The following is an 18,860-nucleotide window of genomic DNA, read 5'->3' as shown; positions in this document are numbered from 1 at the left end:
TTTTGCACTCCGTCCGTCCGTACATTCTACAGTATCTACAACTGCACCGATCTGTGTAAAACGTTGTATGCACACTCCCTAAAGGACAAGGAAAAACCTTTGTCCTGTATTTTTCACATGTACGCTACTCTTTATAGTGCTGGGGCCGACTTATATAAAACACATTTTTATATTACTCCTTCAGATTTCACAAATGTCACGCAAATCGGTACACATGATCTCTATAGTCATGTAATCAAGACGGATCTGTCATGTATAATGTAGGCCAGCCATTTATTGAAAGCACAACATGCATTCATCTTTATAACATTACTAAGCATTATGAATATACTGTTACGTGTTATATGTTTAAAATGTCCCCGTTATAGAACGACCAGGAGACCTGTGCCCCGAGGGGCACTTGTTCTAGTTCACTCTGATTTCGTGAAGTGAGGGGTGCTTTGTGTTGCCACAAATTTACGTCATATTTGGTGGACATTTGACCTAATTTCTCCTTTCATTGTCAATGGCAAATATGAGACGTGTGGGGACAAAAGCTGTATATGAGAGGGGCTAGCGTCCCTCAAAAAACAAAGCTAGCATGATGTTCTTTAGAGAAAAGTTGCAGGATCTTGGTATAGTTAGTGACTCCAGATTGAGCAGATTCTACTGTGAATATTTAAAGTAGTATTTTGTGGCATAATGAAGAGAGGAGCAACACTGTGGCTATCATCTGGATTCAAACTGTTGAATGAATAAAAAAAACAAATAAACATGAAAAAATAAATAAAAAGCATTACAAAAACAAACATGCAGCAATGTGAATGGTCCTATTGATGATGCATGGTCTGCCTACTTTCCAGTCAGGATGTTGACCGTTTGCACAGCTAAGTTTAGTTCATGACAGGGGATGCTTTATATATATCGCTCTTGAAATTCCAGCAGACATTTAGCCGGCAAAAAATAATATTGAACACAAAAAGCCCATAATGACTTTCATTGTCCTTTCAGCTGTACATTTTCTTTCAAACTGACCCTTTTAGACTTGGCCCCACAGAGTTGTACTCTATTGGCCCCAGGTAACCTTGCTATGGTTGCACTAGTCAGGACAACGGCAAAAAAAATATTAATATACAAAGAAAAAAAGGATAGTCATAATAAATTATTTGCGGTTTTGTATTGCTAAAAAGAAAACCTGATGTAATGAAAAATCTAATCCCCGTTGCACACCTGGGTAGCCTGAAGGCATGTCCCTCTGGGGCTTCATCTGCCAAAACAACTGAAATAGCTCAAGTAGTTTCCCACTTCCCAACAGGGTTAAAACACACACATGCATGCACGCACACATGCATGCACGCACGCATGCGTGCGTGCAAACATGAAAAATGTTGTTTGTTTAAAGCAAAACATGACTTCATAATTGTAATCATAATGGCCCGAAATGAAGGGCCCCCTTCCTCCAAAAGGCCTGCTTTATTCGAAGGGGAGGAGGTCACCTAGTACTTGTGATGCACTGAACCCTACTTGGGATACTTGCAATGGGATGTGACTCTTGTTTGGAAGGGGCCTCTCGTCATATTAGAGGCCCTGTTATGTAACTGTACCTATCTAATATGAGGTAATTCCACCTTGACCACACACCATATTTCTGTCCTACTTAAAAAGCATAATGTTGACAATAAACACTTCGTAAAAATGGAATACTGAGCTGAGAGGCCCCTATTATACAAGCCCATATAGATATGACAGAGCAGAGAAAAAGAGAGGAATGGAGGGAGATAATGGGGGAAGGATATAATTATGGAAAGAAAAAGACACACCTCTGGAATTGTTTAACTCTCGTCTGTGTAGAATAGCTTTACACAATTTCTTTCATTAACACAGTCAACCCTTTCCTGATGCATCACGTAATGCTGACAGAACATATTTTCTCCTTTTGCAACACCTTTTCTACCCTGCCCGCCTTCTCTACCCTCTTCCAGCACCAAGATTCAAACACATTAAATGTTGTTGATGGATTAACATCCCATTTAGTCACACAGGGTAGGCTGCAAAAGTTTTCCCCTCTGGTGTTAAAGACTTTTCCATTGCATCCACATTATTACAGAACATAAAGTTTACTACATTAACAACAGTTAGTATTAACATTTTAAATGACTGAAACCGAATACAAATTGAAAAGTAATCACTGCACTTTAAATAAAGTTGATACTAAAGTAAATATAATGACAAAGCGAAGTGATTAATTCACAAAATTGTCACAAATTACCTACTACTAGTACAAGCTAATAATAATAATTTGTCGTGCAAGAAAGAATAGCACTGTCCAACAGTTTTGCCCATTTACTGTACTACTCGGGAATTATGAGATTAGTATGTAATCATGAAATCAATTGTTATGAAAATGGTAAATTATGTATTTATACAGTGCCTTTATCCAAGGCACTTTACATAGAATGTGCATTACATTCAACCATTAACACACACACATTCATACACCGATGGTGGGGGGAAACCATGCAAGGCACCAGCCTGCTGATCGGGAACAATTACTGTAGGGATTCAGCATCTTGCTCAAGGACACTTTGACACTAACTCTGGGGGAGCCCGGTTCCCAAGCGGCCGCTCTACCCCTGAGTCACTGCTGCCCCAGGGAAAGATTCATGTCCCACACAGTTATTTAATTAGAATATTGAAGATATATTTCAATCATACTGTACAAGACAGTATCAGTAAATCCTGCACAGTGACATCTAAAGTCATTTTAGTTTCAAGTTCTGAATAATGTATGACAAAAACAAAAACATGAATCAGTTCACAATATTCTATAAAATAATTGCAATATTTGTATTTGGGCCAGTAGTGAAATTTCTAATTTCTAATTTCAGAGAGCCAAATTAATGTGATGTCATTAAACTGCTCCACTCCCATCACCTCCACAAAAGTGCTGGGATGGTTTTGCCAAACAGTGGCCAGGTTAGTGAGGAGTCCCATCCATTCTACAAAACTATTATACACTGGGAAGCCTTGTGCTTGTGGTAGTAGTACTGTGGGTGATGTGAAAGGAGTTGTCTCATCAGTCTTGAACTGATTACATGGAAACATTTAGCCAAGATAAATTCCACTACCCATTATTCCCTGTATCTCACATACTGTACATTTTGCCAGGAACATTGGCTTGTCATGATGCCCAACACTTACTCAGCAGATAATTCTTAAGACAATGATAAACAGGACATTATGCTGAGGCATAATACATGGACAAACCTTTTTCATTAAATTCAAAACACATCGTTGTCCTATTTGACGATCCCCAGCCCTGGCCAAAGGTAATTTTTCCCAGATCCAAAGCATCAAAACGTCATGTATTCACATTCTTTAGCACAGGGTTGCTTCCGTCGGGACAAAAGCAAGCAGGCAAATAACGAAAGATCTGCTCTCTCTGCATCCTGTTACGCACACTAGCACCATGCACAGCACCAGTGGAGAAGAATTAACTCATGCTGGGTCAACTATTGAGTGTGTGAGAATGTGGACAATATCCTGGCTTTATCTGGCTTCCACAATGCCTGGGTTATGTAACCTAATGGAGGGGCACCGGTGCCTCTTTTCTGTGCACTGGGAGAGGTTGAATGTGCGTGTTAAAGTACCCAGGGAAATGATATATCTCAACATGATAACATCCAAAGGTTTAAGTATCACTAACTTGGTGGTGGTGGGGTGTGTGTGTGTGTGTGTGTGTGTGTGTGTGTGTGTGTGTGTGTGTGTGTGTGTGTGTGTGTGTGTGTGTGTGCCTGCCTGCCTGCCTGCCTGCCTGCGTGCGTGCGTGCGTGCGTGCGTCGAGTCAGGGGGCATCAAAAGAACTGTTATCCTACAGATAGGAACTAGAGATTGAATGCATGGAATGGATGGATTGGACACATCTACTGTGGCAGATCAGTGAATATCAATGAATAAGGGCAAGAAGCTAATGCCAGAATTTGTTTCAATTCAAGCTTGGGAAAAAGTATGGCCTACGTGTTCCTGGCTCTTGCATTTATTTCTACACTCCTTCTCCTGTATTTCCTCACAAGAAACTGTAATAGAAAGTAATTAGGAGGGGATGGATGAATAGGCGATGGAAGGTTTCATGGTGTTTCACGTTTGCCTAGGGGGGAATCAGTGTGAGTGTTGAGGGTCATGATTTACTCCATGACTAAGTAAAAATGGATGAAGTCCAACGACTCCCAAAACTATCCAAGGAAAATGGGTGCTACACCAGCCCCCACCCCTTTACTAACACTGCAAAGGAAAGAGAAAGATTGTGCACAAAAGCGTTGCTGACTTGATCAATGGCATTCCCGTACATCAACTCCAGAGGAAGCAGGGTGGGTGTGAAAAAGAGGGCTCCCAGCCATGCCTCTATGCCTCAACCCTGCGTAGTGACACAGGAATTTACAAGTTTGTGATGTCATGTTCATAAACCAATTAAGTCGATTTCATACATGCCGAATAAATCCGTCATGAGTGGCAAGCCCGAAGGATTGGACAGAATGGTCACACATACAGGATGTCTGACTGATGACAGGACTCTGGTACTTTGAGATTGCAAAACATTTGTTTTGCTTGCAAGTTTGCTTGCAAGAACAGACCAAATGGAAATGATTGGTCATTTTCCATGAACAACCAAAAATGACAAAATCACATCCAACACACCTAGGTCAAAATGTAGTACATGGCTGGACGGTCCAATCACATCCAACACACCTAGGTCAAAATGTAGTACATGGCTGGACGGTCCAATCACATCCAACACACCTAGGTCAAAATGTAGTACATGGCTGGACGGTCCATGTATGAAATGCTGGAGGGCTTTTCTTTTCAAACGACGGGTACAGAGTAGAATTCTCAACGGGCCTGAAAATTAAGGCCCTAATTGGGCCGGCATGAACAGCGCTTGGTCCGAACAAATACCATATTTTTAGGACCGAAAACCTGCTCAAATGATAGCAGAGAGAACAGACATATAGTAAAAATAAAAAAAATAACATGTTCATCTGCCTTCTATTGTGGGCTTGCAGATCTGCTATGGTTGATGCGCAAACAGACAGACACCACACCATGCTTCACCATGCGGTACAAATCAGGCTTCTTATGTCTGGCTTCCGCCAGCTGTGTAACCTTTAGTAATGTAAAAAATGCAGACAGCAGCACGGGGACGCTTCATTAACCCATGTAAATAATAATATCTAACCAGACAAGCTGAGCATCTGAAAAGGTTGTTAAAGTGTGGTGCTTAACACTTTTTTGCCGCCTTCCATTTCCCCCCCAAAAATGGTCCATTGGTTAGGCTACAGTGCTGAGGTGCCGACAGACAGACAGGGATGTGCATTAGTTGTTGCCATTGGTCTTCAGGCTTAAGCAGATGCCTGTGTGACCGAAACATTGCTTAAACAAAAGTGTTTCTATTGTGCACATGCATTTGGTGTGCGGGTCATTTAATTTTATTCTCTCAGCACAAAATGGCTTTAATTGGAGGTCACCACACCGACTTGAATATTAAACGTCAGGTCTTGAGATCTAAAAAGGGAGATGGGAAATTACATGATATGAGAGGAGTAAAGTGTAGAACTCACCTCACAGAATTAGCCCTTCTCCCCTCTGCTTTGATGAAGACCTTCACGTGATCAAATGGCTCATGCACATACATCTTCAATCTGAAACAGAATGTCACATCAGCCTATTAAAACTGGGAAAGCACATTTTAGATTTTTGCCATTCAAAAATAGCAGACGTACAAGCTGTGCGTGTCACTTTGTGCCGTGCTACGAGGTTGTACATGTGCTATTTTTGAACACTTTTGAAAAAATCTTGAATGATTTAGAAGGCATTTGGATAATCGGCCTCAGGTATGAATGGGTTCACGCAGAGACAGAATGCCAATAGAATCTAAGAGAAGATATGTTCATGTCATCAGCTACATTATGTAAGTTGGTCAATTCACAAAGAGCTTGTTGAGCTGGTAGGGAGCCGGCATCTGGCGAGATGAATGATGCACCAACACACACAGCTCAGACTTCATGGCTGTCACATCTCTCGTCTCAGTCACCTGAGGCTGCTGGACACAGCTAACCAATAGGCCATGCAGTGTCAACTCCCCCCGCTTGAGTCCAGACTACGTAAGCAGACACTACTCTGCATTAGGCCAGGCCAGATGTGTCACGATTTATCTTTATTATCATTGAAGTCATTTAGGGCTCAATGAATATACACTGGTGCTTCTTAAGAGAATGCATGATAAACAAATGCTGTTAACATATAAAACTCAGTCATTGTTATGTGTAGGTTTAACATTTCCTTTAACGTATCTTGGCTGGGATGGACAACGTAAGAATACAAATAGGAAGGAAGACACTGTAGCATCACAGACAGTTCGAGCCCTTTTTAATTCACAGGGTGCAGGTAAAAATTGACAACGTTTCGATGTATTGGTAACATCTTCGTCAGGTCATGACCGGCATGACCCGACGAAAATGTAACCAACACATCGAAACGTTGTCAATTTTTGCCTCTGAGACGCACCAGACTATAGCCTACCTCAGGCTTGATAGTTGGAACGGTGAGGTGTTGCTATAGGAACCGGCAATGATTTGTGTCTGCAGCATCAGTCTTCAAAAAATGTAAATGATTTAATTTTATAAAATAATTCAAGTCGCTGCTGTTGAAAGGGCACAATACTCATAATGCAGTTTTAGCTAGAAGTTGTTGAAAGAGAAGAAAGACACTAACCAAAACATTTTCCATTTAGACATACATTCGTTGGGTTTGGACTAAATCCAAAACCTTGCTGGTTTAAGGGCATAAACCCACATGACATGTAAAGCAACTAGGAGGAATAAAATAACATTTTCCCTAGGCATACCTCCCCTGAAAACTTAAATGTGTTTTAACATATCAATTTATGCAATTTATAAGAAAAATAGTAAACCGATAGTTTTAGCGTGGCCTGAACAGAGGCAATGAGGCCTTACGAATTCCTGGTGGACATTAAACCATTCTGAAAGTTATATTTGTGTCTGGATCCATTCCCTGTCATAGAGGGCTCATTTACTTGCAGACTGATTTAAAGCTAGTCTGCAGTAGCGGCATAATCATTACACTCATTGCTGCCAAACTCAATTACAGGGCATGTGGCCTAGCATGCAGGGGACTGTGGACCTGCTGTACGACCAGCAACATCACAACCAAAGTAATGCAGCCATGGCTACAAGTATATTTTGACAGAGCCGTATGGTGAGGCTGGTTCATAAATCTGACATGCAACGAGCCAAAATATTTCTATCCCGTGGCATCAGTTACATATTCACAGCACTGGTGCTGATATAAAGGTCTTAAAGACAGTGTCATGACAGTGTGCGGATCTTGCATAGCACAGCGTAATGCCATCACAGACGCAATGGGATTGCGGAAAGTAATTGCGCCCAAATGGTGTTGGTGTGTGTAATAATGAATCACAGTATCTGGATTTCTGCAACAATAATTCTGAGCAATTCTATCAGATTTGTTTCCACCACTCCCTTTTCTCATGTGTTCAGAACACGAGAATCCAATGATTTAACATTGCCTGTGGAGTGGCGTGTCGTTCCCAACAGTAAAACTGCTCCTTTGAGCTTTTCAGGGGAAAACAATGGACTAAACAGCAATCAAATCTTTCTGTTCTTATACTTAAAAGGTTTCTAAACCACACCACACATTAAATTGGTGTTGATTTCTGGGTCTATTATCACATTGTTAAGTTGTTTTATGTTTTAGTTCAATTCACAAGTTTAGCTCAAACAGACCCAAAGCTATTTCCAACATAGAATGGAACGCATAAGCTGAATTTTCCGAATGGAGCCCAGACTTTAAAAGCAACCGCAGTCAATAGCTATGGCTTTAACACAACACAACTAAACTCTGCACTACTGAGTAGCTTACAATAAAGAAGAGACAATCACAGCGAGTGCATTTCCATCCCTTATCTATGCCAACCTCCTGTTGAGTGTGTGCAAAGCCATTAAAAAAGTATCAAGCAGAGGATAAATGTGAGCACTAACCTTTACACATTGCTCATTAGCCAACTCCAGTCTGCATTTGACCTCTAAAAACATTTGTATTGTCATCAGGATGGGGTCATGTTTGGTACCAACCACAGATGGTGATATGTCCCGTTACAGTGATTTTACCTTGACTAAATGTCACTCTTTGTGTGTGTGTGTGTGTGTGTGTGTGTGTGTGTGTGTGTGTGTGTGTGTGTGTGATAGAGAGGGAGAGAAAGAGAGAGAATGTGTGTTTGTGATTAATTCTAATTCTTGATGAAGGATAAGTGTTGATCATCTAAGGACGACACTGGGGGTAGATCAATTAGAAAAGGTACTCAAACCTAAGTGGAAATATAGTATAATTGTATACTGTATACTACAGTAAAATGACATGCCTTTCTATCACAAGCTCAACACTTAATTTGCCCTAATAGAATGTATGTGCTTGCAGTAAACTAAAGCATAACATTTAAAACATAAAAACTAACTTTTCAAATATTCAAAACAAATTAAAATGGCACAGTGACAGAAAAAAATTGAATGGCTGCTGGGAGCGGGGGAATGTGGCATTAGAGCAAATAATTACCGAGTACTGTATATAAGAATGACTAGGGCAGTATGGGCATTGTATAGGAATAGAAGTTAAAACAAGACATTATGTATGCGATTTAGTATTGTGTCAATCTTATTTTTGTGACAATACTAAGCCATTTTGCATTTAAAATAATTTGCACAGGGAGTATAACATGGAGTATCATCATGGGCATCTTTGTGGTCGGTTCCAACACAACTTAGGAGTTACCGGCAGTTTCTCACTGGAGTGCACTTGGGCCTATAGGTCCAGGCATAAATGGAGTCTGAAAGTATGAGTTGGAGGATGACCCGCCCACTTTTCCTAAGCAGAGTGTTCTGTTGGATGTTTTTCCATCAGCAAGACATCAGGATTTGGAGGTGTTCACTACAACATGTAGATCACTCAATGTCGGTTCGGAGGACCACCAGCGGTTTAAATATACTGTAGACCTTTTTAGGTCTGTAACTCAAGAGTGTACAGATGGAAACAAATGGAACTCTTACGGGTTCATATGTACACTCTCAGAGTTAACACTGATGATCTTACAGTGTAGACTGGGGTCCCAGAGATAAAATGAAATGGGGGTCCGTTCATATGAAACTTGAAATGACAAAACAAAGACGCAAATCAATGCAATTGACAAGAGTAAAAAATGCCAAAAGACTTACTTTTGACGTCTGACAGGATCAGACTCTGTAGGGTGAATGTAGCGGGTCAGGATCTGATCCAGTGTTTGTTCATCTAGTGCCCTATTTGAAAGACAAAGGGTTAGAGGACTGAAATTGAGTTCTTGTCAAAAGCGACATCAAACATGATGTTAGACTGTGCTCCAGTGCTGCTTCTATAATCCCTGGCTAACACTATACGTGTGGGTTTCATGATCCTGTCCTATTATCGAGGATAAGTGGCTGATTGGACGCCACAGAGGTGTAATTACATCCATTTTGCAGAGTCTGCAAGTTCTCCAGAACAATGAAATGACTTAACTTCAGAGCTGCAAGAGTCTTCAGTTCAAGTTGGCTTTCACCAGTAACCAAAACGCTGACAACACATACACACACACACACACACACACACACACACACACACACACACACACACACACACACACACACACACACACACACACACACACACACACACACACACACACACACACACACACACACACACACACACACACACTGTGCAACTCACCTTCTCTCACTGAACTCTGTGTTGCTCTGTGGGAAGATGAGTTTCAGGTGCCAAAATACCTGATTTAGTCTCCTATAAGACAAAAAAGAGAGTACACAACTCAAGGTTGGGTGAAATGGGACAAAGAAAACAAACAAACAAGAGTAGTCTGTTATTTTGCTATTATTTTTTAAACAGGGTCTTCCAGTGCCGCAGATAAACACAAATACCCCTTATTGGAAATCGAACAAGGCTTTCGTCCAAGACCATACATTATGCTGCTTATGAGATTTTGTCCATCTCTCTCTCTGCGGAGTGAGTAAATCCGAGTTGTCATGGAGAACACACAATGAACATTTAGTACTACTAGGAGTAGGAGGACAGCAGCTGGTGCTGATATAACATAATGATGACTTATTCTCGGGTGCTGCTGGGGCATTAAGTATTAAAACACTTGGATGGACTGTCGGTTGCTGGGTGGGCTCTACAACAAAACATGCAGCCCCTCTGTGCTGAGTAACAGTAACTAAAGTCATTTTTCTTAATTTGTTTTAGGTTTTCTGAGCTCAATTGCACCCAAAAAACCTGAACTTTTAACATTCAGTAGATTTGCTGTGGTCTGGGGTTTTCTGGCTCAAACAAGTGCTCTGATTTTCCTGCTGTTTGTGATGTCACAGCCTGCAAATCCCATGTCAATGGAATTTGCCAACAGATGTCACTGTTTTCACTGTTTTGCCTGTTTTCATTGCAGCTCAAAATGCTTCCAAACCCCAGCGAAAACTCCAGACCACATGAATAGCATTGCGTCCTCACTTTTGTCTTCAATGTTTGTGTTTACACATGCCATTCATTGTCAATGGCATTCAATGCTTGTGTTTGCACAAACACTCAAAACTGGCTATTCATTGTGAATGGCATTCAATGCTTGAATGTTTGTGTTAGGACAATGTTTGCGTTTACACAAACCCTCAAAGCTCGACATAGGAAAGGCTAGCGCCCCTGCAAAAATAGCACATCTACAAACGTACGCCTCCTAACACAACTTGTTGTGAGCTTGTAGAATGGCTATTTTCATAGGACATAATATAGAGGGTTGAAGTTGTTGATCCCCCCACCCTTGAAATGGAAACTGGTGGTGGTGATCAATACTGCTGCTCTCATCCACAGCCTGGTTAGTCATACCAATCAATCTCTGTTGAAATCTACCGATGGGCTATAGATACGTAAATCTATTGGTCCAAACACTGATGACACCATTCAAATGCCCTTTAAAGTATTAGTGACTCTCAGACTGTGGGCTGAAACACACTGTAATCACTAAGGCCATCCATCTCTCATTATGACATGACCAAATACACTGCTATATACTGGGTGGAGTGGAATACAGATGAAAAATGCCCTCATCATAAAGTCCCCATAATCTCTTTGCCAAGGCATATATTATAGACGTTATTAGGGCGTTATTAGGGCGTACTACTCATAGAATAAATGAATGTTATAGTCATATTTTACACTAGCTAACCTGAGACAGCACCTAAATTGAGATATAACAAAATGTTGAAAAACTGTAATCGGGGCTGCATCAACATTAATAGCGATTATTCTGACCTACTCAGGGATGGTGCAAGTTGGGAATGGTGCGACACCTCCATTACCTCAGCCCCTTCCCTTCTGCTACTTATATTGACGCATGTGGCACAAACGTTATGCAAAGCTCAGCCTCCCTCTCACAGGCCCGGAATTCAGCCAATCGGTCAATCACAGGCCATATTTGAGGGGCGCTAGCCCCTCCTATATACAGATTTTGTCCTCACACGTCTCAATATTTGCCATTGACAATGAAAAGAGAAATTAGGTCAAATGTGTTGGTTGGTTGGTCGGGGTGAGAGAGCACGTGGCATCACGTGACATCAACAGGGATGAGCACTTGACATCGCGTGCCATCAGAGATGCTATAGTGTGGAGTCACGTGATGTACCTGAACAAGATGGCTGCGTAAGAGAGAGCTTGTCTTGCACCAGGCCACTATCCGCTTAAATATATAGTAAAGAACTTAAACCGAGCAGACGTTTTTGGCAGAAAGTGAATATTAAGAAGTAGTGATGTCGAAAAATCTTAGAAGCTCCACACAAGTGTCTGAAACAAGCTCCACTGGCACACGTGGTGGTGCGAGTTTGCCGGCTAGCACCAGTGCTAACGCTGATGAGCAGAGGGGGCCGCCTTCATCTACACCGCCCGGAGAAGACCACGAATGCAGAGTCACAACACCGGTGTCTGGTGAAGTGGGCAAGGAGTTTGCTAAACTTACGGCACTAATTCTGGCAAAGTCAGACGCCCACGACAAGAAGCTGGAGGCTATTGGAGTGACGACGAGAGCTACTGATGGCAAACTAGCAGAGATCGCCAACCGCATAACACAGGTGGAGAGCCGCGTTGATTTTTTGGAGACAGTGATTGAAGAAATGCAGGCTATGCCCATGGCTGCGATGGCTGAAGTAGAAGCCCTTCAGTTGAAACTCGACAGCTTGGAAAATAGAGAGAGAAGATTAAACCTACGTTTCGTCGGGTTCCCACCGGACTGTGAACGTGGTGATGCCGTTAAATTCCTGTGTGATGTACTTCCAACTATCCTGAATGTTGACTTCTCCATGCCCTTGGAATTCCAACGAGCGCACAGGATGGGGCCCGTGCGTAATGGAGATGGAGACGGCAGACCCACGGCTGGGAGAACCATCATCGCCAGGTTTCTGAGGTTCCAGGACCGGACCCGGGTCGCCGACGCTGCGCGCAAGCTGGGCAAGGTCACCTGGAATGGCCACCCAATAATGGTGTTCGCAGATTATTCCAAGCTGGTCAACGAAAAGCGCTTGAAATTCAAGGAATGCAAGAAACGCCTGCACGAGAAACATGTACGGTTCTCTTTGGAGTATCCCGCGGTCCTCGTCATCCGCGCACCACAGGGGACCCGCCGCTACGAGGACCCCGTAAGAGCCATGGAGTTCATTCGTTCTCTGGGGTAATCTCTGGCTAACCTGCCGCGGCAGTGTGAGCTGGAGTTTAGTTATATCTGCTTAGTCATGTTAATGCCTTAATTTGTCCTCTTTTGTTTTTTATTTTTGATCACTAAGGTAACTAGGTTACTGTTGAGTTAAATATAAATACGAAGCAATGGGACTACTGAACTTTGCTTACGAAATTGCTTAATTGCATTGATTTGTCTTTGTGTCGCTTTGGGATGTCTGCTATCCAAATGAATCCATCACCCACTGTAACATGATCCGCCGCCAGAATTTCGTTGCGCATTTAGTGGGATAATTACGGTAACTGCTGCGGATGTTGGTGCCGCAGTTTGGAACGGATGTTTTATTTTCTCTGGTTAATACGAGGATATTATTAGGTAGGCCTGACGTCATGCTCAATTCGTGTGTGTGTGTGTGTGTGACTGTGTGTGTGTGTGTGTGTGTGTGTGTGTGTGTGTGTGACTGTGTGTGTGTGTGTGTGTGTGTGTGTGTGTGTGTGTGTGTGTGTGTGTGTGTGTGTGTGTTGCGCGGATTCAAGCTCTCATTGCGGGGTGGGACACCACTGAGTGACACAGAGGCGAGGCTGTCGTTCGATTGGACGGGGGCGCCGCCATGTGGGGGTAGAGTGTATGTACATGTATGCAAAGAGAAGGCTTAATTAATTATGAGTGCTGTGGTGCGTGCGTGTGAATGTATGGAAGGGGGTATGTACACAGGTTTATTTGAAGGCTAATGTTTGTTCTTTGATAATAAGTTGGGGTTGAATGCTAGAGTGTTATTCATTATATTTTATTTTTACCGAATGGGGGAATGTGAATCACGAATTGTAATAAGGTCTCAAAATTGTTTCTAATCTGTTTTTTACTGGGATTTCATTTATTTTCTATTTTTCTCCTGTTTAATATTTACAAATCCCCCATGTTTTATTTATATTATATTATATTTAATATATATATTATGACGGGTTGAGGGTATTTTGTCCTCATCCCAGTCTGTTAGGTCTAGGATAGCGGAGGGTGGGGAGGGTGTAGGGGGGGGGGGGGGGGGGGTTTGTTCTCAGCAGCTGTTAGTTAGAGTCACGGACCAAGCTAAGGGTTTGGGGACTGTCTGTTTTCTCAGACAGGGTTTAGTTTGTTTTTGTTGTTTGTTTGTTTTTCGTGTCTTTTATAGTATGTTTAAGCACAGGATAAGAAGCTGCAGTCTGGCCTTGGCCCTATACGACAGATACCATTACAGGTAGTAGCTCAACGGGCTGAAGCTCATGAGCTGGAATGTCAGGGGTCTTAATGTTGTTAAAAGAAAGAAAGTTTTGACCTTCATTAAATCAAAAAAATGTGACATTGTTTTTATGCAGGAGACTCACCTGTTGTTACAGGAAGCTAAGAAACTCTGTAAAGATTGGGTGGGCTTTATGGGGGCTGCCTGTGGTAGTAGTAGTAGCAGAGGGGTGGTGACTTTAATTAGTAAATACCTGCAATTTAAATGCCGTAAAGAAAGTATGGATGAGGAGGGGAGAATTTTGTTGATGCTTTGTCAGATTCAGGGTAATAATGTAATTCTAGCAAATGTCTATGCTCCAAATGTCGAGGACCCCTCATTCTTTGGTGTCCTTGAGAGGATGTTAGGTGAAATGGGGGATTATCCCATCTTGCTGGGTTCGGATATTAATGAAGTTATGGATAGTGTTCTAGATCGTAGTTCTGCGTTGGTCCGTTCATCCAGGGCACAGGTTGCATTAAAGGACATGACGAAGGAGATGGGCCTGATAGATATTTGGCGCATACAGAACCCAACAGCAAGAGACTACACTTATTATAGCCCCCGTCATGGCTCATTTAGCAGAATTGATTACTTATTAGTATCACAATCATTAGTATCATCTGTACTCTCAACGGATATTGGCAACAGAATCATCTCTGACCACAGTCCAATTTACTTGAACATAACATCGATTCGCAAACCTGAAAGATCAACCAGGTGGAGACTCAATTCTAGCCTGCTAATGGATGAGACCTTTAAAGAGTCATTAAGAGCACAAATAACTCTTTATACCGAAACCAACCTACCAACAGCACCATCGGCAGGGATTGCTTGGGAGGCCCTGAAAGCTTTTTTGAGGGGTCATATAATTAAACATGCGTCTTTCAAAAAAAAGAAAATGTTGCTAAGCTACAGGAGCTCGAAAACAAAATTGGAATCGCTGAAGAGAAATTCAAAATTAACACATCTTCTGAGAATTTGAGGACTTTGACTAAACTGAAATATGATTTTAATCTAATCGATACACAGAAAGCAGAATTTGCTCTATTCCGGGCTAGGCAGAAATACTTTGAGGAAGGGGATAAGGCTGGGAGATTACTTGCTAGATACATTAAACAGAGGGAGGCAATGAGTGCGATTCCCGCTATTAGAGACGGCGAGGGGTGCCTTGTGTCTGACCCTAAGGGGATTAATTCTGCGTTTCGAGGCTTTTATAACCATCTCTATACTTCTGAATCGGTAGCAGAACAGGGAGATATTACTTCTTTTCTGGCTGACCTTGATTTACCAAAACTCTCTTTGGACCAGATTAAACGCCTTGATTTGCCCATCACTGTGAGTGAAATAACAGACGTTATAGGACTGTTACCCACAAGTAAAGCCCCTGGGTTAGACGGTTTCACTGCAGAGTTTTATAAGGCCTACGCAGAGGAGCTAGCCCCAATACTTTTAGGAACATATAACGAGGCTTTAAAAACTGGTAGTCTTCCCCCTTCTCTGACTGAAGCAGTCATCACACTTATTCCTAAAGAAGGGCGGGACCCCTTGGAATGTAAGAATTACAGGCCAATTAGTCTGACCTCATGAGACAGTAAAATTTTCTCTAAAATATTAGCGAACCGGATAGATAAAGTAGATAGATAACGTCACTGATTCACTCGGACCAGGTGGGCTTTATACACTCACGCTCCTCGTCAGATTATATTAGACGACTGGTTGACATTATGTGGGCTACTCAGGACGACTCACCTGACTCCTCCCCCTTGGCGGCCATTTCTCTTGATGCCGAAAAGGCGTTTGATAGGGTGGAGTGGCAGTACTTGTTCTCCACCCTGGAATGTTTTGGTTTTAGTAAGAAATTCATTGGCTGGATTAAACTCATTTACACTCGTCCTATTGCATCAGTACTGACCAATGGCATTATATCGTCTCCGTTCCAACTGGGAAGGGGGACTAGGCAGGGAGATCCGGCCTCACCTCTGTTATTCGCCATTGCCCTTGAACCCCTAGCGGCTGCAATTCGCAAGGACCAGGCGTTTCCGGGCATTACAATTGACAATAAATGCCACAAATGAATGTTGTACGCGGACGACATACTTCTATTTGTCTCGGATCCTGAGCATTCCCTTCCATCTCTATTCAAAACTATTGATAGGTTCTCATCCATATCAGGCTATAAGATAAATTGGTCAAAATCTGAGGCCCTACCACTCACTTCATACTGTCCTAAATCATTGTTTCAGGCGGGCTCATTTGACTGGCCTAAAAAGGCATAAAGTATTTAGGCATAGTCTTCCCTTCTAAATTGGACGAGTTAGTAAAAACTAACTATGAACCGCTCCTGGATAAAATACGGACTGATGTAGAACGATGGTCTCCTTTGTTTCTTTCTATGTGGGGTAAGGCAAACATTATTAAGATGAACTGTGCTCCGAGACTCAACTATCTGCTACAGGCCCTCCCAGTTAAGATTCCATTACATTATTTCAAACAATTTGACCACATTTGTAATAAGTTCTTATGGAACAACAAACGTCCAAGAATGAGCTTAAAAAAACTGCAGAAGCCGGTGGATAAAGGGGGTCTGCAATCTCTTGCTCTACCACTATGCGTTCACCATGAGGCATATGGTACAATGGTCCCTTCCACCGGAAAGGGCCCCGCCGTGGTTTAGTCTTGAGAGCACACTTTGTGCTCCTCTGACGCCTATTGAATGTCTCACAACTAAACTGGACTCAATTAGCAAATCACACCCGATTATGTCTCACATTCACTGGGTCTGGGGAAAAATAGCTCGTATGTTTAAGTTCAATCCCCATCTCCATTGGTCAGCTGGCATCTGGCAAAATCCCAAACTTTGTATAGGTAAAAAGCCCTTCCTCTGGGACCCATGGTATCGACGGGGTGTAAAGATTTTGGGAGACCTATACCAAGAAAACAATTTGAAATCATTTGAAGAATTAAAAACAGAATTTGGCCTACCACATAATCACTTCTGGCAGTACTTACAACTGAGACACCTATTGGAGAAAACCTTTGGTTCTCTCACATCACCCCCCCCTAAAATTGACACAGTGGAGAGTATTTTTAAAATATTCGGATTGGGACATGAGGCTTCTACATACTATGCCATGTTACTAGATGCATCTGACCAGTGTAAATCCACACCCAAGTTGCCATGGGAAAGGGATTTAGGGATTACAATATCAGATGGTGACTGGGCTAGAATTCTTAGGAATGGAAGGAAAATGTCAAGAGAACTACGTACAAGGTTGATTCAATTCAAAATTATGAATAGAATATATTGGACACCATCAAGACTGTTTAGGGTCGGCTTGACTGATGGTCCTGAATGCTGGAGGTGTCAGGATAGAGACGGTACACTTGTACACATGCTTTGGGGCTGTTCCAAAATTCAGGAATATTGGACCGCTATACATGAAAGACTGGAGAGAATAGCGGGCCTACACATTCCTTTTTCACCCAGTCTGTTCATTCTGGGGGATCCTGCCACATTGAGGCACGTTGCTCCTCCTTTAGCTGAATGGATACAAACGGCCATCATGTCAGGTAGGAGGCTGGTGGTCAAGGACTGGAAGGCCCCATCTGCACCTGCACCGTCCCTTTGGGACGCCTCGATGGGACTATTGGCCGCATACGAGCGACTGTCATACAGGCTGCTCAATAGACTGGACGACTAGGACTCAAAATGGGGCTTTTACCATATGCATGTATCAGGACTCTGAATAGTTTCTAGCTCTGAGTGAGCTCTGAACAGGCTGCAACGTTGGAAAAATATATTGAAGAAATGTCTGGAATTGGGGCTGGGGTGGACTGCAGGATATTTCTGTGCATCTGTAGTATTGTATTGTTTTGTTTTGTTTTATTTTGTTATGTGTTTATGTTTTTGTTTTTTTTGTGCATCTGTGGTATTGTATTGTTGTATTGTTTTGTGTATTTCTTTGGTTGTCTCTTGTCAATGTTTTATACATATGGAAGAAAATAAATAAAGTACAAATCATAAAAAAGAGATGCTATAGTGTAAGTAGCATTATGTCTTGATCGATCGAAAGCGCAATAGCCATTGATCTATTCTACGGCAATGGCATTAAGCGTAGTATTAAATAATAGGCTTCAATTGACCTAGATCTACGCCAATGGCTCGGAGGGTGTTAAGCCCATATATGGAGATCCCTGATGTCATCAATATTGGCCAGAAACTCTACATCTGACCTCAAACCTCAAACCCTTAGATCTCCATATATGGATTGACCTGTTCTGACATTCCATATGTTGATCCTTCCCCATCCATCCTCCTCTTCGATGTCTCCCTTTTGACTGATATCTGTCCATTTAAACTCTAGACGGGCCTGCCCCAAAGTTATCAGTGCAGCCGCACCTGGCAGCTGGCGAAAACTAGAGTTCAAAACAGGCCTGAAAATTATGATCTTACCCCCATGTCAAAGCACCAGCACTCGCCCAGCAGTCTGCTGTCCCCCAGGCAGATATGTTGATCTGACCCCCCCATTCCAAAGCGCCACCTAGTGCCGTCACCCAGGCGGATGCGTGCACGCAGCCTCGCCCTTTAGGGGGAGGTCGCTTCTGGCCCTCAGGCATCTTACTGGTTTCTATTTATATTAGGATAAATTTGCACAAGTGCATAGATGAAACGGAAGTGGGGAGGAGGCTCCACTTCCGTGTTATATTTCATGAGCTTCCGTTGCTCCAGACTGTATGACGGAAGCATTTGGAAAATGCGAGAGACTATATGGCTACAGACCATCCAGGCCA

The 18,860-nt window shown here is 42.4% G+C and overlaps 1 protein-coding gene across 1 annotated transcript in view; it reads right to left on the bottom strand.

Annotated features, from left to right (window-relative positions):
* The window catches only part of znhit6 (zinc finger HIT-type containing 6), a 49,119-nt gene that overhangs the window by 8,431 nt on the left and 21,828 nt on the right, over positions 1-18,860 (bottom strand). The window contains exons 6-8 of the mRNA XM_083767062.1: positions 9,811-9,882; positions 9,282-9,362; positions 5,595-5,675 (exon numbers count right to left, since the gene is read on the bottom strand). Of these exons, the coding sequence (XP_083623188.1) occupies positions 5,595-5,675; positions 9,282-9,362; positions 9,811-9,882 (234 nt within the window). The remainder of the gene's footprint in view (positions 1-5,594; positions 5,676-9,281; positions 9,363-9,810; positions 9,883-18,860) is intronic.

This window comes from Protomyctophum parallelum, assembly GCF_964188405.1.
Source record: "Protomyctophum parallelum genome assembly, chromosome: 6".
Classification (NCBI taxonomy): Eukaryota; Metazoa; Chordata; class Actinopteri; order Myctophiformes; family Myctophidae; genus Protomyctophum; species Protomyctophum parallelum.
The sequence above is the reverse complement of the archived record's forward strand: the minus strand, read 5'-3'. Positions and strand labels throughout refer to the sequence as shown.